This window comes from Scyliorhinus canicula, chromosome 6 (genome assembly GCF_902713615.1).
Source record: "Scyliorhinus canicula chromosome 6, sScyCan1.1, whole genome shotgun sequence".
In the NCBI taxonomy this organism is placed as follows: domain Eukaryota; kingdom Metazoa; phylum Chordata; class Chondrichthyes; order Carcharhiniformes; family Scyliorhinidae; genus Scyliorhinus; species Scyliorhinus canicula.
The window spans coordinates 125,272,984-125,297,532 of record NC_052151.1 but is presented as its reverse complement, the minus strand read 5'-3'; the positions used below and the strand labels follow the sequence as shown (position 1 = coordinate 125,297,532).

Below are 24,549 nucleotides of genomic sequence, written 5' to 3'. Positions count from 1 at the left end.
CCCACCTTATATATATGTGCAGTATTTTTTGAATTTGATCAAATGATATGTGCCCTGTGGAAATTTTGTGTGCCATGGAGCCCATTTTAGAACGACAATTTGAATATTCACAAGTATGATGTAAAATGGAGGTAGATGTATGTTGTAACTTTTTTCTTTTTCTCGTATTACTTCATCAGCTGTGTTAATTTATTCATATCATATGGGCTTCTTATTGTATCTTTTAAAATTGACAGCAAGAATATCAAAATTGTTTCAATGTTACTGAAAAGATGGAAGCTTTTTTGGGTGATAGCCAAACTCACAATCTAAGCGCCAACAGAATCTACTTTCTGCAAGTAGGACTTTTCCAATCAGAAGTAAAATCATCAATCAAGTACAAATATGTCCAGCTTTAAGTGCAGTTAACAGCAATGTCATGCATATTCTTCAATTTATGTGAAATTGTCACAAGGGGACAAGGATGACCAAGAAACAATGTCACCAGCGACAATTTATAATTTTCCAATTTTTGCTAAACTAATTAACTAAATAGCTGTGGATATTAAACTATTATGACAGGATTTCTCCTCTTCAATTAAATATATAATGTCTAATACAGTCACCTCATTATGCAATGCCAAAGTTAATCAGGACCTTTGATTTGTTTCCCTGTTCTCTCGTTTGAACAGAAACGTTGTTGGGGAAAACAGCAATAAAAAGAAAACTCATTTGTATTATGTCTTTCAGCAAATAAGTATGCCACTTACCCACCGCATAACCTAAAAACAAAACCTATGATATTGTACATACTGAAAGGATGTGCTGAATTACTATGAGCCTGATCAATTCTGACAGCAACTATGCTTACCAGCACCAAAAATGTTAAGAAATATCCCTTCCTGTAATAGCAGTATGGCCGACTCCATTTGGTGTCTCCTCAATGCAGGTCGCTTCTCTTCTCTTGCGACTCAATAGGGTATCTAGGCCAGCAAATATTCCACCCTACTGAAAATAGATTGTCCTTCTATACCCTCTGATGAACAACATGGCTTCATGGTTTTCTTTTCGTCATTCTTTTCCCTAACTATATTTCTGCCCAAGATAAAGAACAAGGAAACAAATCAATAGGCCCCAAAGTACTTTAGCATTGCTGAATTGCTGCATGACTATGGCTGGGATTCTCCGAGCCTGCGATGGGTCAGAGAATCGGCGGGGCGCGAGAAATTCCCGTCACGCCGCTCCGACGCCAGTCCGCCGATTCTCCGGCTACTGGAGAATCGCCGCCAATCGCGCCCACACGGTCACCGTGGCGCTGGTCGGGGACCACTGAAATAGGCCCCCACAGCAATTCTCCGCGGGCGACGCGCCCGAGCCCCGCCGGTGTGGTTCAAACCTGGTACATCGGGAGCTCGGACCTGCGGCCGCTGCGGACGTCTTGGTGGGGCAGCGGGGGGATCTGACTCCAGGGGGGGGCCTCCACGAGGTCCACGCCCACGATCGGCGGGCGGCCGGGATCTGGAGGGGGCCTACCTCCTTCCGCGTGGGCCCGCTGTTAGGTCCCTGACATGTTTCTCCATGACGGTGCGGAGATGGCCATGGGGTGCACGCGTGGACCCCACTGGCCGTGGCGCGCACGCGCAGACCTGCGCCAGCCATGCAGGGCCGCCTTTCGGCACCAGAGCAGCGTGCAGTACTCCGGCACCATGCTAGCCCCCTATAAAATGGTAAATTGCTGGGCCAGAAGGCCCGTTGACGCCTGCGTACACCACTGCAGTGTTTACGCGGGCGTGAAAACTTGGCCGGGTTTTTAGAGAATCTCAGCCTATATCTTTCAACAATGGCAAGTTGGATATCTTTGTCAGGCTGAAAAATGGCATATTTTCAACTGTCACAGGCTGACACCTCCTGGGACCAATGAGATTGCATATGTATGGAAGCCCCAAAAAATCAGTTCCCAAATCAAAGTTAGATTTTAAAAATTCATTCTAGGTTGTGGGCATCGCTGTCTCAGCCAGCATTTGTTGCCAATCCCTAGCTGCCTTTGAACCGAGTGGCTCCCAGACCATTTCAGAGATCATTTATGAGTCAACCACATTGCTGTGGGTCTGGAGTCACATGTAGGCCAGCCTGGGTAAGGATGGCAGATTTCCTTCCGTAAAGGAAAGATAGGGTGTTACAACAATTGATAATGGTTTCATGGTCATCACCAGACTTTTAATTCCAGATTTTTTATTGAATTCAAATTTCACCATCTGCCGTGGTGGGATTTGAACCAAAGTCCCGAGATAATTACCCCGGGTCTCTTGATTACAAGTCTAGTAACAGCATCACTATGCCACCAACTTTCCCATCAACAATTCAAAGTTCCCAGACACAAGCTGTATTTCTGAGAGAGAACAGGTCTGTCTGGCGAAAAATAGCTTCAGATATTTCATTTGGGAAAGGTCAAATGAGATTTGCTTCTCATTTTTTTCCCCTTTTATTCTAAATTTATTTTTGAGCATTGCTCAACATGGGGACTTAACATGAATGCTAAAAAACATGGAATTATTTTTAACAGGGCTGCGATTTGTCCCCATGTTTGTGAATGGCAGTTTTTAATAGTCTGAAGTCTCTTTTTTTTTAAATCGACTGCTTTTATTTGGCTTGACCAGCATACTACACATCCACTGGGCACATCTGATACGCACCAAAAGCAATGTTGTAGACTGAATGGATAAACTAAATCAAAATTGGCTAAATAAAAAAGATTCTACTTTGTTGTAACAATTGCAGCCAACTAAGTACATTTGCTTGATTGAATCAAGAAACAGCTAGCTCTGTTGAGATGTCATAACCCAAATATATCAATTTATTTTCTCAGTCACCATGTCTCCATTCCTCCTGAAGGACAGCATCACCCATTTCAGTTTGGTAGGGGAAATATCAACAGTATTAAATAAGAGGTATGGGGCGGGATTCTCCAATCCCACGGCAGAGTGTCCACGCCGTCGTAAACTCCGTCGCATTTTACGATGGCGTGAACAGGCCACTCCCATGACTAATTATGGCCCCTCCAGTGGGCCAGCATGGCGCTGGAGTGGTTCGCGCCGCTCCAGCTGCAGATCCCGGTGTGCACTGTGCGCTGCGAGATCCGTGCAGGTGCTGTTGCGCCAGCGAGGACACGCGCAGTGGCATCGGCGCGAACGTGCGCATGCGCAGTGGTCTCCTTCAATGCGCCGGCCCCGACGCAACATGGTGCAGGACTACAGGGGCCAGCACGTAGGAAAGGAGGCCCCCAGCCACAGAGGCTGGCCTGCCGATCGGTGGGCCCCAATCGCGGGACAGGCCACATCGGAGGCCCCCCCAGGGTCGGACCCCTATTGCCCCTCCAAAGGCCGCTACCCGGCCCTTACACACCGAGATCCCGCCGGCCCAGAGCAAGTTAGAAAGGTGCCGGCGGGACTCGGCTCTTTTCTTACGGTCGCTCAGCCCACCCAGGCCAGAGAATCGGTGGGCCGGCTGCGTAGAGCAGTCCGCAACCGGTGCTGCGCTGGCGCTGATGAGAATCGCGTGCCGGCGTCGGGGCGCGATTCACCCCGCCCGCCGCCGATTCTCCAACCCAGCGCGGGGTCGGAGAATCCAGCCCATGAAGTATACTGAAGGGGAGAACAGTTCATACAGAAAACTTGGAAGAATCCAGCAATGGAGAGGCCTGTTAAATGGTAAATATGAAAGGATGAACAAGAAAAGATTAGAATGGGAAAGGGAATTAAGGTCTGCTTGATGCACAAGTAAAATTAAATATATTACTGCAGACACTAGCTTGCTAGGATGGTGAATATAAATAGAACAATAATCTGGCAATATCTTCATGTTTAAATATAATCAGTACTTATGGTGACAGCACTAACTTCTGCAACATTCCTGCATGGCAGCAGTTCTGGGTTCCATCATATTTGATAACATTAACTTCAACCTCCCTCTGTAACGTATGACACACACATAAATTTTAGTTTTCAAGTGACAAGTTCCTAACCTGTTAAGAGTAGAGATTGTAAAATTAACGTTGTTTTTGGAATAACATAATATTTTAACAACTAAGGGATTAACAATGATCAAGAGACTGGGGACCCTAATTCTTTGTACAGGTGAAAAAAAAGGAAGCATCTGGGACTCTTTTGCTAACTGGAGACCTCTATGCAACAATCCTGTGTAACTATTAATATAATTTTTTCCCACAGTTACAATTCTATATTGTAATGCAGATGACAATTCCATTATTTGTTGCAACTCATAATTATTCTCTACAACTCAGAATGTCACCTGATGCTTTTACAGATTTGTGACAAATCAAAAGACAAGTGTAATAAATCCTTGACATACAAAAATGTGACTGTTCTCCTGAAAGGTATGGCAGCTTGAAACATCAGATTTAAATGGTTCTTAGCTCCTTAGTGATGACAATTGAAAGCAGCCTCTCAGCCTCCAGTATATGGAAATTGCAACAAAAATGTTAGTGGTTCCACTATCCTCATCTTCAGACACTTTGAGTACCAGCAGTAAAATCATATTACAACTCCAGTGCATTAATGTACAGACTCTAACTGCCTAAAGCAAATCCATTGTTTAAATTCAGCCTTGAGCTCCAGTGGAATGCTTAAGTTGGAGTTTGGTGGGTGAAAGAGTTTGGTCAAGAGGGAAGAAGGGGATCCTTTTGTTTTCTACCTTTTCTCCGCCTCCAGTAGCAGCTCTCACTTTGCTGTGGGGAAGAAGCTGATTGGTAAGTAACAGGTAAGTTATTCTATTTTTTTGAATTGTAATAAATAGTTTTTTTCAAAGTTAAGGTATGGAAAGTCAACTTGGTAAGTGGAATGTGCATCCTGTGGGGTGTGGGAAGTCATGGCTGTATCATGTGTCCCAGGTGAACACATCTTCAGGAAACTTGAGCTCCATGTCTCTGAACTTGGAAAAAACAAAATTGGACTAAAAAGCTTCTGTAGGTACGCACAAAGGAAATGGCTCAGACACATTTGGGTCTATTGCAGGCAGAGTTAGCAGAATCTGTGGAGAAGAGAAAAATGAGAGAGAGGCTGTCTGTCTTGACTGAGGAAGGTACAAGAAATCTCCCAGAATGACAGATCCAAGGGACTAGTGAGAATGCAGAATTGAAGGAAATTTGATCTAGTAAGAAGGTTGCATTGGAAAAATTAATGGGACTGAAGGTTGTAAGTCACCGGGACCTGACAATCGACATCCCAGAGTGTTGAAAGAGGTAACTATAGAGACAATAAATAGATGCACTGGTGATCATCTTCTAAAGTTCTATAAATTTTGGAATGGTTCCTGCAGATTGGCAGTTGGCAAATGATATCCCACTATTTAAGAAGGGAGGGAGAGAGAAAACTGGAAACTACAGACCTGTTGGTCTTATATCAGTTTGAGGGAAAATGCTAGAATCTATTATAAAGGATGTGATAAATGGACAATTGGGTAATAATGATCTGATTTGGCATAATCAACATGGATTTATGAATGGAAAATCATGTTTGCAAACATGTTGGAATTTTTGAGCCTCTTACTAACAGAATTGATAAAGTGAAGTTGGTGGATGTGGTATACTTGGACATTCAGAAGGACTTTCATAAAGTTTCCCACAGGAAGTTGGTTAGCAAAATTAAAGCAGATGGGATAGAAGGTAATAAACTGGCATGAACTGACTAACAGGCAGAAAACAGAATAGAAATAACCAGGTCATTCTCACGAGGGCAGGCTTTAGTCAATGGGGTACAGCAGATATCAGTGCTCAGGCCCCAGCTGTTCACAATATCAATGGTTTGGATGCGGGGACCAAATTTAATACTTCCAAGATCGTGATGATACAAACCTGGTGAAAATGGAGGATTTGGACAGACTTAGTGAGTGGGCAAGAACAAGGCAGACAGAATATACTATGGAAAAATGTGACGCCCTCCACTTTGGCAGAAGGAACAGATGTGTAAAGTATTTCTTAAATGGTAAAGTGATTAGGAAATGCAGATGTACAAAAGGACCTGGTGGCTTCGTCAATAGGTCACTGACGACTAACATGATATGAAATGAAATGAAAATCGCTATTGTCACAAGTAGGCTTCAAATGAAGTTACTGTGAAAAGCCCCTAGTCACCACATTCCGGCGCCTGTTCGGGGAGGCTGGTACGGGAGCTGCAGCAGGTGCAGCAGTCAAGTAGCGAGGCTAATGATATGTTAGTCTTTATCAGTTTGACTACAGGAGCAGTGAAGTCTTGCTTCAATTGCTTTGAACCTTGATTAGGCCATGCCTGAAGTATTGTGCTTAGTTTTGATCCCCTTACCATAGGAAGGATATCATTGTCACAAAGGGAGTGCAATGAAGGTTCGCCAGACGTGTTACCGGGAAAGCAGGACTGACCTAAGAAGAGAGATTGGGAAAACTGGGCCTGTGTTCACTTGAGTTTCAAATAATGACAGGTGATATCACTGAAACCTACAAAATACTTAAAGGGATAGACAAAGTAGATGCAGGGAAGATATTTCCCCTGGTTGGGAAGTCTATAACAAGGGGATGCAATTTCAAAATAAGAGGCATGCCGCTTAGGACCAAGATGAGGAGACATTTTTTCAGAATCCATAGAATTCCTACAGTGCAGAAGGAGGCCATTCAGCCCATCGAATTTGCACCAACCCTCCGAAAGAGCACTCTACCTAAGCCCACTGTCCCGTCCTAACCATGTAACCCCTAGAAGGAACACCATTAGAATCTGCTTTACCCAGAGAGTAGTTAAGATTCTGCCACATGGAATTGTTAAAGTGCATGTATTTAAAGTGATGCTCGATAAGAATATGAAGGACATGATGGCAGGGCTGACAAAGGTGGAGCACAAACACTGGCACAGAGCAGTTGGCCGAGTAGACTGTTTCTAACCTGTAAGTGCTGTGCTACTCTATCCTGAAAAGGGCAGACAGTTTGATCCCAAATAAGAGACTACAACCTTGTGATTTAACCTTTTTCCAGCCGAGACACTATAACCAGTAGTAAAGATTCATTCATCATCAACACATATCCACGTACAAGAAAATGGGAATCAATGGTTGAAAAAGTTGTCTTTTTTTAATAGTTTAGGAGGGAATGTCAGGAAAATATTTATTTGCAAGAAAGAAAAAGACAATTTTTAAAATGTAATTCCTAAACCATTTTGTATTCTATGATACTAAAGAGCTGACACCTCAAATTTAGGTTGAGCTATGTGAACATGTTCCTCCATCAGGAATTTTGATAACCTCACTAGCTACATTAACACATTTGAATCAGTGCAACCTAATGTGGCTTTAATAATAGTAACAATAATAATAACAATAATAATTTTAACAAGTAACTTACAAAATGATTTTAATTAGTTTCTGGGAAAAAAAACCTTTGAAAAACAAATTGAATTGCTTGTCTTCAATATCTCGAACTTAAATCAAAGAACCTGGACCATGAACTTCAGGTGAATAAAACATCTCTTGTAAGTCTTCAGGCGCAAATATCAGTCTCACATCTCTTAAAGTCTGCTGATCTGAAAAATATTTTCCAATTCAGAGAAAAACAAAATAGCTGCAGAAGTGCCCAAGGAACTGTGTTTTCAGGCTCTGATGAAAGACAAAGTAAAATGAAAAGATAAATCTTTCTGCTTGGAACTTTGTTACCTTCATGATGCTGAATAAATCTCAAAAATTGAATAATTCCACTGGATTAAATTTATACATGGAAGGTTTTTGTTTTTATTAAAATGTTCTTTCTATTTCAGAAGTAGATACAATTATTTTATGACTGGTAGCTTATGTCTAGAGTAAAATAGCTGTTTGCTTTAATAGCAACTCCTGCTTTTAGTACATATTAGGTTTTAGTTAACTCATTTTCCATGGAGAAATAATTATAAAAACATTGCATTCCAATTGCACTATAACATTAATGCCTCAAAATACAGCATTGTGACATGAAATGGTCTTCATCGCCTGCTGTTGATTACATTAAGAGCCTTTTCAAAGTGAAATCAAGGAGCAATAGATTAAAGCAGAATTGGCCTTGGGGTTACGTCACTGCACAGTTAAGACTGGTTTCAGAAAGATCTCTGCCCTGCACATTGAACATAAAGAACTGTTCTGATTCTACAGTCACGCAATTATAATCAACCCATGCTGACTGCAATTGTTTCCATGTAAATGTTAAAATCAGGCATTTGACTATCAAATATGATCTTCAGTTCAAGTTATGAACAGAATATTTACATTACAGGAACAGGCTATTCAGCCCATATGGTCCATGCCAGTGTTCATACTCCCCACAAGCTTTCTCTATTCCTACTCATCAAGCCCTTCAACATATCGTTTTATTTTTTTCTCCTGGATATGCTTATTGGGCTTCCCCTAAATTAATGCAGGCTCATCACTTCAAACAATCCCAGTTGTAATGAATTCCACATTCTAAATAACCACTCTAAGTAAAAAAATGTTTCCCCTGAGTTCCCTACTCAATGTATTAGTGGCTATATTTATTGCCCTAGTTCTGGTCTTGCCGATAAATAGAAATATCTTGGGCTGGATTCTCCAATAATGGGACTGTGGCCCCACGCCAGCGTAAAAACGCTGGTGTTTCACTCTGAGTGAATAGAGCGATACTCCTACCTGCAGGGAGCCGGAAGGGCCCGGAGTGCTACTCGCAGCTCTGGCTGCAGATACGGGGCCCCGCACTTCCAGTCGGGAGTCCGTACATCCGCACAGTGGCGGCCTGTAGCGGCTGCCCCGTGGGACAAGGCGTACTCGGACCGCGGAGCGGCATCAAAAATATTGCCCCCCCCCCCCCAGATTGCGTGTGCCCGTGACGCCCGATCACTCCCTTGGCCGTCCATGATGCCCCCCCCCCCCCCCGCTGGCCATCCATGAGGCTCCCCCATCCCCCAGTGATCGATCGTCCCACCCACCCACAAGGGTGCCTGTGGACTGAGCCAGTAGCCGCACCCGAGGTTCCCGACGGCCTATAGTTGGTGAGAAACACGCCCTTGGGAACTCGTCCAGTTTTGCGTGAAGAATCATGGGGGGGGGGGGCTTCTGTCAATGGCCCCCTGTTCACGCGCAAGAGACTCGCGAGCGATTTCCGGGTAAATGGCCATTCCCCCCCCCCCCCCCCCCCCAAAACGCAATTTTGGCGTGGAGAATCCAGCCCCTTATTTTTGCCTACCCTAACCAACCCGTAAATCTTACTTTCCTCGATCAGATCACCCCTCAGTCTTCTCTGTTCTACAGAAATGAGGCCCTGCTTGTTGCACCTTTCTTGATTGGTATAATCTTTCAGTTCTGGTATCATTCTAGAAATTATTTTTTGCACCTTCTCCTTTGCCTCTCCATTTTTTTTATAATATACAAAACAGAACTGTGCCAAATGTAGTCTATCCAAAGTTATCCACAATTCAGCCAGCACCTCCACCACTTTCCTTGATAACTGTTTGAGGCTGACCCAGACCATTCGCAGCCTTGTTATTATAATTTTTCACCATTAGATGAGCTTTTGATCATCTACTTCCACCCGAATAACGCTCGACTTAGAACATAGAACATACAGTGCAGAAGGAGGCCATTCGACCCATCCAGTCTGCACCGACCCACTTAAGCCCTCACTTCCACCCTATCCCTGTAACCCAATAACCCCTCCTAACCTGTTTGGTCACTAAGGGCAATTTACCATGGCCAATCTACCTAACCTGCACGTCTTTGGACTGTGGGAAGAAACCAGAGCACCCGGAGAAAACCCACGCAGACATGGGGAGAACGTGCAGACTCCGCATGGACAGTGACCCAGCGGGGAATCAAAGCTGTGAAACCACAGTGCTATCCACATCTGCTACCATGCTGACCTTTTACCGGTCTAATTTCACCTGTTGCTGATCACCTTTCTTCAAGTTTAATGCCTTATCTACAGCAAGGCATGTCCACTGTCATTCGATATCCAGGGTTGCGGAGAAAACTCAAAGGATCAAGATGAGACACTACGCTGGTGAAGTTATGCCAGGGTGATGCTCATCAATCTGAGTGGCTGCAGTCATCAATCACATTTTGAGGCAGAGACACAGACACCTGTCAAGCGTTCTGGAATTCGAGGTTGGCAAGAACCAGATGGAGACCAGTGCCATCTGCTGTAATGCCAACTAATAACAAGCATAGCAAAAATTATGCAGACAGTGACAGACTACCTGCAACCTCATGCTTACATTTTTGTACATCATGTGCTCAGCCCTGTCACTTCAGCCTCAATGAAGGCCATGAATCCACTGATGTGCTTTATGAGACTTTCTAAAGGCTTTCAGAACTGTTCCCTCCTCATTGTGACACACTTGTGCCCATCTCCAAGATTCACTTGCCAACAAATTTCTTCTCCCAACACTCATATCCTCCTCAGCTTAGGAGGGTTCCGAGGCTGGAGAAGATTACAAAGGCAAGGAAGGGTGAAGGATTTGAAAACACACATGAGAATTTTAAAATCCAGACGTTTAAAACTCTGATTTTTGTCACACATTGATTTGAGAATTATACTCAAGAACTGCCACTGTCTCAGTAGGATTGCCCAATGAACAACAAAGCTGTACTAAGATTGCAGGTTAAATACCAGGTTTTATATTGGCTGCTCAGAGCTGGAACAATCCACTTCACCTCAAAAACCCGACAAGATTGAGTTTGCTGACAGGATGCTCCCACAGTTCAACTTACCAGTTACCATCAAGGTTCACAAATGACTAATGGCGATTTCTGAAAGGTTCCACACGGTTCCTATCATCTATGTCACATCACTTCAGCACATGGATTTGTGCAACTGGTTTTGCCATTCTGATTCTTTTTCCTTTGACTTTACAAAACTGATTTGTTTACTTTGATGACCGAGCTCCAGAAGAGCTCTCAAATAAACCTGGAATTCTAGTATTCTCGTTGCCCACATTGTTTCACTGCAACTTCTGATCGCATATAGTCTTGAAAAAAACTTCTCAACGTCATGGAACTGTCTTTCCAAACTGCCTAAGCTTTGAAACTTTGTGCGCTTTAGTTCTGCAGCTGTTGATCAACTAAGCCATCACTTTTATAAGTTGCCTGAGATACAGTTTGACTCATTGGAAATGACAAAAATTCAGTTACAAATTAAACAAATGGAACATGAGAAAGAATTACAGCAGCTTAAATACGAAAGAGAGGACAAAGAGAGAGAAGAAAGGAAAACAGAAAGAATAGCACTAGCAGATAAAAAGAAAGAGAAAGGGAGATCCAGGTCAGGGGAAAAGATAAAGAGAGAGAGTTCGAACTTCAGAAAATGGCCATGAAACATGACAGTCAGTTAAAATTGGCCGACGTAAAGGGAAACGTACAGCTGGATGATAGTAATGAGGATACTGAGAAAGAGAGTCAAAGTCAAAGGCTTGGTGGGAATCTATTTAAATATGTCCAAGCATTGCCAAGGTTTGATTAGAAGGAGGTAGAAGCCTTTTTCATTTCATTTGAAAAGGTAGCTAAACAATAAAATGGCCACAGGACATGTGGATATTACTGATTCAAACAAAGCTGGCAGGTAGGGCTAGTGATGTGTTAGCATCACTACTGGAGGTGGTATCTGGGACATATGAGGAGATGAAAAAATCCATCTTAGGCGCATATGAACTAGTGCCTGAAGGCTACACACAGAGGTTTAGAAATTTAAGGAAAGACTTTGTTCAAACATACATGGAGTTTGAAAGGATCAAACAGAGTAATTTTGATAGGTGGATAAGGGACGGGATTCTCCGACCCCCGTCGGGTCAGAGAATCGGCAGGGGGCGGCGTGAATCCCGTCCCCGCCGGCTGCCGAATTCTCCAGCACCGGGGATTTCGCAGGGGCGGGAATCACGCCGCACTGGTCGGCGGCCGCGAGCAGCAGCCCCCGCCCCCCCTCCCCCCCCCCCCCAGCGATTCGCCGGGCAGCGATGGGTCGGGTGGCCGCCCGTTTACGGCCAGTCCCACCGGCGTATGTTACACCAGGTATTTGCTGGTGGGACCTGGCTGCGCAGGCGGCCTATGGAGTCGCGCAGGTGAGATCTGGCCCCAGGAGGTGCCGCCACGGTGACCGGGCCCTCAACCGGGGCCCACCGATCCGCAGGCGGGCCTGTGCCATGGGGGTACTCTCCTCTTCCGCACCGGCGGCTGTAGCGGTCCGCTATTGCCGGTGCGGAGACCAACCCCTCTGCGCATGCGCTGGGTTGACGCAGCACACGCTAGCGCTCCGGCGCATGCGCCAACTTGCGCCGGCCAGTGGAGTCCGTTCGGCGCTTGTTGGCATGGTGCCAAGCCCCTTCCCCGCTGGCCGGAGGGCGCAAACCACTCCGGGGCCGGCCTAGCCCCTGAAGGGATGGAGGATTTTGCACCTTTGGGGCGGCTCAACGCCGGAGTGGTTCAGACCACTACTTGACGCTAGGACCCCCCGCCAGGCAGGGTAGAATCCCGCCCAAGGGCTCTGAAAATAGGCTAAACGTATGAAGCTCTCAGGGAAATAGGCTAAACTTATGAAGCTCTCAGGGAAATTATACTTTTGGAGGAGTTTAAAAATTCAATTCTTGATGTAGTGAGAACTCATGTGGAAGAGCAGAGGGTTAAAACTGTGAGATTAGCAGCAGAAATGGCAGATGATTATGAATTACTTCAGAAATCAAAGCTTGGTTTCCGACATCAGTTTCAGCCTGTGAGGGATAGAAACTGGGGACATGAGAAATATTCAAATGGTAAAGGTAAAGGTGATCTGATGGGAGATAATAAGGAGAGTGTACCTCAGATTAAAAAAGAAATCCAGAAGGGTGGAAGAGACATGAAAAATGTCAAATGCTTTCACTGTAATAAACTAGACCATGTAATGTCACAGTGTTAGTGGTTGAAAAAAAGCACTGGGAAGGCTGATGTGGTAAAACAGGATAAGACAGTGGGGTTTGTCAAAGTGGTAAAGGAAAGCCCAAGTGAAGCAAAGGAGGTTCAAAGGACTGTACAGCCTGATCAAGAGGTGATTGATAAGAAGATGCCAGATCTCTTGAAAGAATTTACTTGTGTGGGTAAATTTTACTCATGTGTATCAGGAGGAGCAGGTAAAGAAGTCACAATTTTAAGAGATACGGGAGCTAGTCAATCTTTAATGGTAAGAGATGAGGAGTTATGTAGTTTGGGAAGAATATTGCCAAAAAAGGTGGTAATATGTGGAATTCAGGGCGAGAGGAGTAATGTTCCATTATATAAGGTTAAGGTTGGAAAGTCCAGTGAATACTGGTGACGTGGAAGTAGGAGTAATAGAGAAACTATCTTGTCCAGGAATACAGTTTATCTTGGGTAATGATATAGCTGGATCGCAGGTGGGAGTGATGCCTACTGTGGTTGATAAGCCAGTGGAAAATCAGACAACTGAAGTGTTGAAGGACGAATATCCTGGGATTTTTCCGGATTGTGTAGTAACAAGGTCACAAAGTCACAGATTAAACAAGAGGAGAAATCAAAGAGTGAAGATGAAATTGAAGTGCATTTATCAGAGACGATTTTTGATCAGATGGTTGAAAAAGAACAAGAACAGATGGAGGATGAGGCAGATATTTTTAGTTCAGGAAAATTGGCTGAGTTACAACAGAAAGATGTAGAAATAAAACGGATGTATCAGAAAGCATACACAAGAGGAATCTGAGTGTGCACGAGAGTGTTATTACCGTAAAAGTGATGTCTTGATGAGAAAATGGAGACTTTACATATGCAGACTGATGAAAACTGGTCAGACATTAATCAAGTAGTACAGCTGGTAGGGTACAGAAAGGAGGTGTTGCGATTTGCACATGAGGTACCAGTGGGAGGTCATTTGGGAATATGGAAAACTCAAGCTAAAATCCAGAAACATTTTTATTGGCCTGGACTACATGAAGATGTAGTTAAATTTTGTCAATCATGTCACACATGTCAAGTGATAGGGAAACCTCAAGCAGTGATAAAAGCAGCGCCCTTAATACTCATTCCAGCATTTGAGGAACCTTTTACAAGGGGCCCAATTGATTGCGCAGGACCGCTTCCTACAACGAAAAGTGGGAATCAATATCTTTTGACTATAATGGATGTGTCTCCTAGGTTTCCAGAGGCCCTTCCAGTAAGTAATATTACAGCTAAAAAGATTGTGGAGGAGTCACTTAAATTCTTTACTAGATATGGACTAGCCACAGAAATACAATCGGATCAAGGATCAAATTTTACCTCGAGGTTATTCAAAGAAGTTATGGATAGATTAGAAATAAAACAATTTAAATCAACTGTGTACCATCCAGAATCGCAGGGAGTGTTAGAAAGGTGGCGTCAGACATTAAAGACAATGTTGAGGGCTTATTGTCACGATTATCCAGAGGATCGGGATAAAGAAATTCCATTCATACTGTTTGCAATTAGGGATGCACTTAATGAGTCAACCAAATTCAATCCTTTGAGCTAATTTTTGGTCATGAGGTAAGAGGACCACTTAAATTGATTAAGGAAAAATTGGTGAGTGAGAAATCAGAAATTACATTATTGGATTACGTGTTAAATTTTAGGGAATGATTAAATAGAGCAGGTAAATTGGCTAGACAACATTTAAAAGTTGCACATAACGTGATGAAACGGGTAGCGGACAAGAAATTCAAAGTTCGTAGTTTTGCCAGTGGAGATAAAGTTTTAGTATCGTTATCAGTGGTAGGTGAACCTTTAAGAGCAAGGTTTTGTGGACCTTATCAGATTGAAAGAGAATTATGTGGTAAAAACACCAGATAGAGGAAAGACTCACCGAATGTGTCATGTGAATACGCTTAAAAATTACTTTGAAAGGGAAGGAGTGAAAAAAGAAGTTTTAATGATTCTAACTCAACTTGACGAACCAAACCCAGATGGCTGTGAATTTGACATACCTTAAATTAAATTGGAAAATGAGGATGTTCTTAAAAATTCGGATAAATTGTTGAGTTACCTTCCAGAGAAAAAACAAACTGACCTGAAAGAGTTATTGATATCACATGGGCAAGTTTGCAGAGATAGATTGGGAAGTACTAAAATGGCTATACATGATGTAGATGTGGGAAAGGCTGTTCCAATCAAACAACATCCATATAGACTTAACCCTTTAAAATTGGCACAGGTTAAGAGATTGAGAGTATGCGTAAAAATGGCGTAATTGAAGTGGGTTGCAGCCAATGGAGCTCACCCATAGTGATGGTACCTAAACCAGACAGTACCCAACAGTTGTATGTGGACTATATAAAGGTTAATGCAGTTACAAGAACGGACTCTTATCCTATCCCACAGATAGGCTTGCATTGAAAGAGTGGGACAATCAGCTTTTATTTCCAAATTGGATTTACTTAAATGTTACTGGCAGGTACCTTTATCCAAAAGGGCGAAGGAGATTTCAGCTTTTGTGACGCCAGATGGTATATACCAATTCAAAGTTATGCCATTTGGCACGAAAAACGTCCCAGCCACATTTCAACGGTTAAGTAACAAAGTCGTTTCAGAATTACCCAGTTGTGCAGTATACATCGACGATCTGGTAACTTTCAGCCAGACATGGAAAGAACATTTAAAACGGAGTTATTCGATCAACTTCAGGAGGCGGGTTTGGTGATAAACCTCGCCGAAAGTGAATGCTAAATTGTCCGTAGTGTCCTAATAAAAAAGTACGGTTAAGGGGGGGGGGTTGTTGGGTTACGGGTATAGGGTGGATACGTGGGTTTGAGTAGGGTGATCATGGCTCGGCACAACATTGAGGGCCAAAGGGCCTGTTCTGTGCTGTACTGTTCTATGTTCTATATCCCCCAAGGTGTATGACATTATTTCTCAGGTCACTGGAAGAGTCAAAGATCTTTTCAACAAAAGATTTCAGCTGCTAGCCAACACAACATTATAACAGAAACTTCAGCAAGGTTTCTATTTGTGTCTATTAAACAAGCACTCAGATTTTCTGGCCCTACTGCGCCAGGTATATCTACGGCAGATGTGGCAAGCCATTCAAATCTCCACTGATAGCGATTTGGATTTAGATTTGTTTTATTTTCACATGTACATGTACTGAGGTACAGTGAAAAGTATTGTTCTGCATACAGTCCAGACAGATTGTTCCATACATGAAAAAAATACATAGGACATACATAAATACACAATGTAAATACATAGGCACAGGCAACGGGTGAGCATACAGAGTGCAGTACTACGCAGTACAGAAAATGTGTGAAGAGATCAGTTCAGTCCATGAGAGGGTCATTTAGGAGTCCGGTAACAGCGGGGAGGAAGCTGTTTTCTGTTAGTGCGTGTTCTCAGACTTTTGTATCTCCTGCCCAATGGAAGAAGTGGAACAGAGAATAATCCAGGTGGGAGGTTTTTTTTGACTATGCTGCCCGCTTTCCCAAGGCAGTGGGAGGTGTAGACAGTCAATGAATGGGAGGCGGTTTTGCATGATGAACTAGGCTGTGTTCACTACCCTCTGTAGTTTCTTACCCTCTTAGGCCGAGCAGTTGCCAGACCAGGCTATGATGCAGCCAGATAGGATACAATCTATGGTGCATCTGTAAAAATTGGTAAGAGTCAATGTGGATATGCCGAATTTCCTTTATTTCCAGAGGAAGTATATCGGTGGGACTGGAAGATCCTATCTGAGAAAATGGCACCAATTTCTGAAAACGTATGAAATATTAACTCGGTTTCTCTCTCCACAGATGCTGGAAGACCTGCTGAGTTTGTTCCACCATTTCTCTTTTTATTTCAGATTTCTAGCATCCGCCCAGTTTTGCTTTTACAAAAGTGACCATTGGAGGAAAATGGTTTGGTTGACATTGTTGAAGACTGCAAATCATAGATCTCCTTCGCCCTTAAGCACACATAAAAATGTTCAATCTGTTGAACAAGCTAAACTTTCTGCTGTATGGTCAGTGTATAAATATATTTTGTTGTTTTCAAGGTAAATGAGATCAGCAATTTGGAAACCGGTTTCTCCTTCAGAAATCTCAGATCGACATCATGTCCTGCCAGGTCAAAGGAACAAGAACCACAATAGCATAAAGCTCCCAACAGTTTATCTTCAAAGAACAAATGTCACAGTCAGTAAATCTAAAATACATCAGAACTTTTATTTAAACAGTACAAACTCATGATCAATGTTCTTTCCTAAAATACTGCGCTAATTCACTTTGAACCAAAATCTGTAATACAGTTGTACAAGGTCAGTGTGACAGGGGTACCTGTGAATACAGTACTAAAACTAAACCTTTTGTAAAGCCTTCAAATCAGGTTTCCATAATAGAGCATCACACATTGACTCTCAAACAAATGATAAACTTGATACTGTTGAATAATCAGAAACCCCACAAGAAGGCTAGCCTAATAGATCATACAATTAATGCTTCAGCACTTAAAATGTGCCTGTAATTGTCACAAAAAGCATTATGCGGTCAGATTCATTTGCAAAATAGAAATGGAACGTTAGAATAATTTTGTTACATACGCTATATCGAAAGGAGCAGGATGTTGTAATCTTCCAAATTTACAGAATAAACCCAACCATTCCACTTCTAATATCAAATAAATTCAGCCAACCATGAGCCTAAACATTACAACCCAAATTATAATGTATTAAACAGCTCGAGTGCTTGCCAAATTTATTTCAAGTCTCCAATAAATGCAGAATTTATACGATGATTTCCCTGCATCTGCCAAAGTCATTAGTTGCAATTACTTTGCATGTTTCTTCGACCATTTAAATTGGCCGACTGTGAAACCTGATTTCTTGAAGTCATCCAGATGACCTCCACAACATAGATGATAGAATTGTCACGCTGCAGAAGGATGCCATTTACCCAATTGTGTCTGCAACGGCTCTCCAAAAGGGCTTCATGGTACAGTGCCATTTCCCTGGCCTTTTCCCGATATCACGGCACAACTCAAGTAATCATCTCAGGCCCTCTTGATGCCTCGATTGAACCTGCCTCCACCATACCTCCAGGCAGTGCATTCCAGACCTGAACCACTCATTGTGTGAAAAGGTTTTTTTCTTATATCACATTCCATCCCGTTACAAATCATTTTAAATCTGTGCCCTCTTGTTATTGATGCATTGACAAGCAGGAACAGTTTCCCCCCATCTCTGCTGTCCAGCCCCCTCATCATATTGAACAACTCTATCAAACCTCCTCTTGACATTTTTCTTTCCAAGGAGTTCATCCCAAAACTCTCCAATCTATCCTCAGAACTGAAATTTCTCTCCCTGGAACCATTCTTGTAAACAACATTGAAATTAAATTCCTTCAGCTGCCACGGTGGGATTTTAAACTCATGTTCCAGAGCAATTGTCTGAGCCGCTGGATTACGAGCCCAACATTACCACTTCGCAACCCTGTTTGACAACATTGTTTTTAAAATTGCACCCAAGGTGGGAATGGGCTAGCATGAAAGAGATGATGAAACATTCTGGTATTGAGTGAGGTCTATAACACTTCCAGTAAATGATTTCACATTTGATAATTTACAAGAACACTTCCAGATTATCCGTGCTGCATAATTTAATACAGTTTAATATTTCTCTCATTTGAAAGTGTTGCTTATTTTTAAAAGGGTGGTCTGCTACATCACAGAGCAAACAGGTGATGATGTGCAAGCCAACTAAAAAGTAATATTAACTACCATTATGAACTTAGCTTTTAGTACTTATCCTATAAAATCATAGGATATCAATGACCACGAATACTGCAGTGTAAAACTTTAATGGAGGCATTTTACCATGTATTTTCAATGTCCATTAAAATCGCACAGAGAGTAATGGACTAAGTGCACTTTAAGCACTTGGAAAATTAAATTAGCAGTAATTTCTGCTCTAATATATTTCTAAAGTTAATTTGACATCTGTCCTTTTCCTCCATCAAAAGAAAGACAGCTCAAAACATCTTAAATCATCTGTTTTGACAAACCTCAGTCCTCCAGCTGATGCATCTAAGTGTTGCCCAAAAGATTCTCGGCATTTTTTGTCCACTGTTCTATGTCTGAAAGTCCATTCTGTGTGTCAATCACATTCGTGTAAAGGAGAACTTCCTAATATCAGTCCTAAACTTGCCTTTTACAATGATGTGGAGATGCCGGCGTTGGACTGGGGTGGGCACAGTAAGAAGTCTTACAACACCAGGTTAAAGTCCAACAGGTTTGTTTCAAACACTAGCTTTCGGAGCACTGCTCCTTCCTTAGGTGAATGAATCACCTGAGGAAGAAGCAGTGCTCCGAAAGCTAGTGTTTGAAACAAACATGTTGGACTTTAACCTGATGTTGTAAGACTTCTTACTGTGCCTTTTACAAGGTAAACATGTTGTCCATTGTTCTACTCTTGCTGTTAATTTAAAAACATGCTAAGTTTTTCTTTTCCATCCCCTTAGCTATCTTATGCACCTCAATATGATCACTTCTTAGATATTCTCCTCCACGTTGAAGAGCCCAATTTTGTCTGGACATGGTCTGATGCGAGCTGACCAGATCACTGCACAGCTGAGCGCAACTTCCTCTGACTTTCATTCAACAATTTTGGCTATGCAGCTCAACATGCTATTCTTTGTGTTGCACAGCCTTGGTTTGGCATGGTTAAGTGTGAGACTAAAAAGATTCTTTAGTCTCATTTTACTTCATCTGTAGCTATTTGAACAGCTGTCATTGTACACAGATGCCACCCATTTTTCCTATTTGCCGCACATCGGTTTGCCCAGGTCTATATTTTGCTCCATTCCAGTTTTTGAATGTTCCTCTTAGTTTGGTATCACCTGCAAATTTCACTAATTTGCACTGGGGCCTGGATCCAAGGCATTGGTGTGAAGGAATATTGTATCTCAATTTTAAGCTCCTAACTTGTCAGATAAATGTATAGTGATAGGTTGTTCATGTACATGTGTTGTTCATGTACATGTTCTAATCTAATCAAAGTCTGCAGATGTTGGGAAACTGAAATAAAAGCAGAAAATGTTGGAAATACACAGCAGGTTAGTGGACATGTGAAAAATGAAATGAAAAAATGAAATTAAAATAGCTTATTGTCACGAGTAGGCTTCAATGAAGTTACTGTGAAAAGCCCCTAGTCGCCATATTCCGGCACCTGTTCAGGGATTGAATCGTGCAGCTAGCCTGTCTTGGTTTGCTTTAAAAGCCAGCAATTTAGCCCAGTGTGCTAAACCACATAGAACAATTGAGTCAAGTTACATGCTGGCAGGGTCCCAGTTTAGAATGATCAGTGCTCGAGAAATGTTCACTCCCAAAATAGATTTGACAAAGAGGCATCTAGGCAAAAAGGGCGCAATTCACCGTTCCCACGCCGGGTGGGAGAATCGCGGGAGGGCCGCTCTGGCACCCCCCACGATTCTCCCCCCCCCCCAATGGCGTGTCGCGCTTTGCGACACGCCACTCGGAGAATCGCGGGCCACCGTTTTTCACGTCAGCCCGCGATTCTCCGACCCGGATGAGCCAAGAGGCCTGCCGTTCGCGACCGGTTCACGCCGGCGGCAACCACACTTGGTCGCTGCCAGCGTGAACATGGCGTCAAAAGCTGTTTTGTGGCTTGTGGGGAGCGGAGAGGGGAGTGAGCACCACGACCGTGCTCGGGAGGGGATTGGCCCGCGATTGCTGCCCACCAATCGTCGGGCCGGGGTCTCAAAGGGACACACTCTTTCCCCTCCGCTTCCCCGCAAGATCAAGCCGCCACGTCTTGCGGGGCAGCGGAGGGGAAGACGGCAACCGCGCATGCACGGGTTGGAGCCATCAGCCGTCGTGACGTCAGCTGCACATGCGCGGGTTGGAGTCGGCCAACCTGCGCATGCGCGGCTGACGTCATTAGGCACGCCGGGCGCATCATTCTCGGCGCGCCGGGCCTTGACGCCAGCGACAAGGCCCCGCGGCCGAGATTTATGGCACAGCCCTCCTAGCCCCCCGGGGGGGAGAGAATAGGGGGCAAGGAGCAGCCTCCAACGCCGTCGTGAACCTCTCCGGGTTTCACGACGGCGACGGGCCTTGCGAAGAATTCCGCACCAAGTGTCAGCTCCCTTCTCTCTCCACAGATGCTGTCAGACCTGCTGCGTTTTCCAGTATTTTCTGTTTTTGGCCCAAAATATAAGCTTGTCTCTTCATTACAGAGACACCAATTTGGTGTGTTGTGTTTCGAACAATGGTCGGGGTTCTCCTTCCAGAGACGTGGGTTTGTAAATCGCGATCAGGTAGAGAATAGCGCATCAGCCGAAATTGAAGGTCAGCGCCGAGCGCTCAACTAAATGAAATGCTCCGGCGCCTTGACAGAGGCATGAAGGCATTCACACACCCCGCGTTGGAGTGGGCATACAAATTGTACTGTAACGGCTGTTAGCATATCATTAACCGGCCCAACCCAGTACTCTCTGCCTCCTGCGATGCTCTGCTTTCACCAGGCAGAAGGGACTGCAATAGCCGGAGAGAATAGTGGGAGGTGAGAAAAGGAGATGGGACGTGGGCTCGGGGTGTCGTCCTGGGGCCGGGGTGTTCAGGCACGGACCGTACTGCCTTGGCCTGCAAGGCAGCCATCTGGCTGCGCACTCCACTGACTGCTCACCGTGATCTGCTAATGTACAGATCTCCATCAGTGCCCTCCGATCCCACAGGCCTCCTCCCAAGGAACCTCTAAACTCCAGCCGACCCATCAATGGGATGTGCATGGTCTAGTGCAGCCAGTGGCCCACCGGTGTTGGCACACTCAGTGCACCCAGACAAGGCACAGCCTTACTGCAGGGGGAGCACTGCAGCATGAAGGGGTGCTCTTCAATCAGAAGGGATTGCACTCCCTCCATGCGCAGCTGGTGTGTGACAACCTGCTACTCATCTGGTCTGTGCCTGCTATCCTGGCAGTGTGCACAAAGCCTTTGTCCTGGATCAACTGAAGGTGTCCGACATCTTTGAGGTGCTCCCCTGGGTGAGGGGTTGGCTTTTGGGTGACAGGGGTTATCCACTGCAATTCTGGCTGATGACAACTATCAGGCGGCCTCAGACCGAATCGCAGAACCGCTATAACGATGCCTATGCAGCGATCAAGGGTGTCAGCATCGTGCTGAAGGAGCAGTTCAGGTGCTGGGACCACTCTGGTGGGGCCCTCCAGCCTCGAGAGGGTCTCCCACATCTTGGTGGCCTGCTCCATTCTCCACAACATCGCACTGCAGAGGAGTGACATGCTGGCGGAGGAGGTGGAGGAATGGCATGCCTCACTCAATGAGGAAGATGGCCAGGACATGGGGCCCAGCCAGGCACAGACAGCTGAATGATGTGAGCAGCAGGGCTGATGTACACGGGACAACCTGATTCCTCCAGGCCGACTAGAGGACCTGGCTACCAACAGCTCAACGGTCCTGTCTCATCCCTACATACACCCCCCCCCCCTCCACACCGTGCCTGCACCCCATCCTCCTCACCCCGAGCTTCCCACCAGCTTCAACAAAGCATTCACCAGCCCCATTACACCTCGCTCAAGCGTAATGAGACTGGTGCTGTTCCGCCTAGCCCACATTTGTGTGAACCAGCACTGATCAGCATCTGACTGGAGCCTCCCTAGGGAGGCCGGAGAAATGATGGAAGCCGATGGATCCTGGGCAGGTAGGTCGTAAGTAAGATTACAACCTACTTCCGTGAGCATCATTCAATGCCGCCCACTTTGGCTGCAGTTCCGACGTCTTGCAGGGGTGAATCTCGAGGGGCGTGGAGCCTGTCGGGATGTCCAGTGGAGGCCTCTCCCGAGATTCTCCGGCCGCGTTGTGCTCTCGCTTAAGCATAACACAGCAAGAAAATCGCACCCTTAGTCTCTCACATGGAGAATCCAACCCAATAATCTTTTGTTGTTTCATATTCCAGTGATCAGTTTAGAGCAGCAAGGCTAAACATAAACATGTGAGATTATTTTTGCATAGATACAATTCCACAGACACAATTATTCTCTGGTAAAATGCATTAGTCGACATTCTTCATATGCAGGAGGTGTCATAGGAGTCATCAGGGCTGAGACTTTTCATCTCCTCAGCTGGTGTTCACATCAACATAACTGCAGGAAACATCATAAGCCACAAGGGAACGGGAAAGTTAATTCTATCTAACAAACAACCCCTCCATTTTGAATCTCTTTTGACATCACCTCACCAGGTTTCCAACATGTCCAGAAATCCTTCCTCTCTTCCAAGAAAAATCCGTAATTGTCTCTCAAATTGCTTTATACTGTCTGCTTCAGACCTTTAACCAATTTAACCATTAGTATCCTTGCATTGAAATAAAAATTGGACCCTGAATTTAGTCCTAATCGTTTACCTGTGCCCACGCACATTTGAACTTTTTATACTAGTTTGATTCAATTGATGTTATTGATGATATCTGCTGTTGGGAATTGATAGCTCAACTTTCCTGTGTGTTCTATAGAACAATGAGTAGCATGAATTAAATCATCACCAACGGTTGTGCAATGATTGGATTTTACAGTGATACTCTTGCACTCTGTTAGAATTAAATTAAACAAAATAAAAAGGCCAAATAATGAAACACATCTCCCACTTAAAAACAAAATGTGAAAATATATTGAATAACTCTGTCAGTAATAATTATGACCAAGTTTTCATTTCCTGTATTCAAATCTGCTACCATAATTACTAGTGTCACACATTATCAATAGCACCCCACAAAACTTAATATTATTCCATGGTAACCTGCCAACAAATTAAACACACCACAGAATTATCTTTCTTTTCTTTATGACTCCAATCTTTCTTTCTCTCACATGGGGTGTAATTCAGCCTGCAGCGCCGAGGAACATCCTGTTATTCAACGGCACTTTGCATTTTTGTTTTGGCCTCCAGGAGATTCTCTCCACTGAAACCGTACTGAGAGGACATTCCAGCAGGAACGGCTCCTTGCTGATCGGGGCACCATTTTGTCTGGCTGCACCAATCTTTACCATCCACCCCCTACCCCTCAAAACTTCCCCCCCCCCCCCCCCCCCCCCCCTCCCCAAAACCTTGGGATGGCACCTGGCAAGCCCCACCTTCGACCTGGGACCAATCCCTGTCAGTGCCAACCTGTCACCTGGGCAACCTGACACTGCCAGCCTGGCACCCTGGAAGTGCCAGGGTGGCACTGGCAGGCTGCCCTAGTGGAAGTGCCAAGGTGCCCAGAGACAGAGTGCCACCCATCCCTCTCCCTGACCACACAGGCGTCTCCAATGACCTGGAAAAACGTTTGCGTGGACCAGTACTAAACGGCGCCCCGGCGAGATCTCCCAGGTGCGGCCGGTGAGTCCCAGGTGCCAGGTGAATCCGCCAAACGAGCCTAATCTGTCATTTAAATATCCTGATCTGGATCAAGCCCAGTGAGAGCGAGATCCAGATTGTGATGTCTCGCTGGATTCCGTTGAGGGCTCTCGCGAGAGTCAATGGCCCATCGCATCACCATCGATCGCGGCGGGGCAGCTGAATCACGCCTATTATTTCTCTTTCGGTAGCTGATTTGATTCTAATTCAG

General features: G+C 44.5%; 1 protein-coding gene across 14 annotated transcripts in view; it reads right to left on the bottom strand.

Annotated features, from left to right (window-relative positions):
* The window catches only part of dtnba (dystrobrevin, beta a), a 705,977-nt gene that overhangs the window by 303,989 nt on the left and 377,439 nt on the right, over positions 1 to 24,549 (bottom strand). The window contains exon 11 of one of the 14 annotated variants that reach the window (XM_038800090.1): positions 7,072 to 7,611. The exons of the other annotated variants lie outside the window; for them this stretch is intronic. Within the exon in view, the coding sequence (XP_038656018.1) occupies positions 7,605 to 7,611 (7 nt within the window). The 3' untranslated portion in view covers positions 7,072 to 7,604. Of the gene's footprint in view, positions 1 to 7,071; positions 7,612 to 24,549 lie in introns of those variants that run through there. 14 annotated transcript variants of the gene reach the window in all.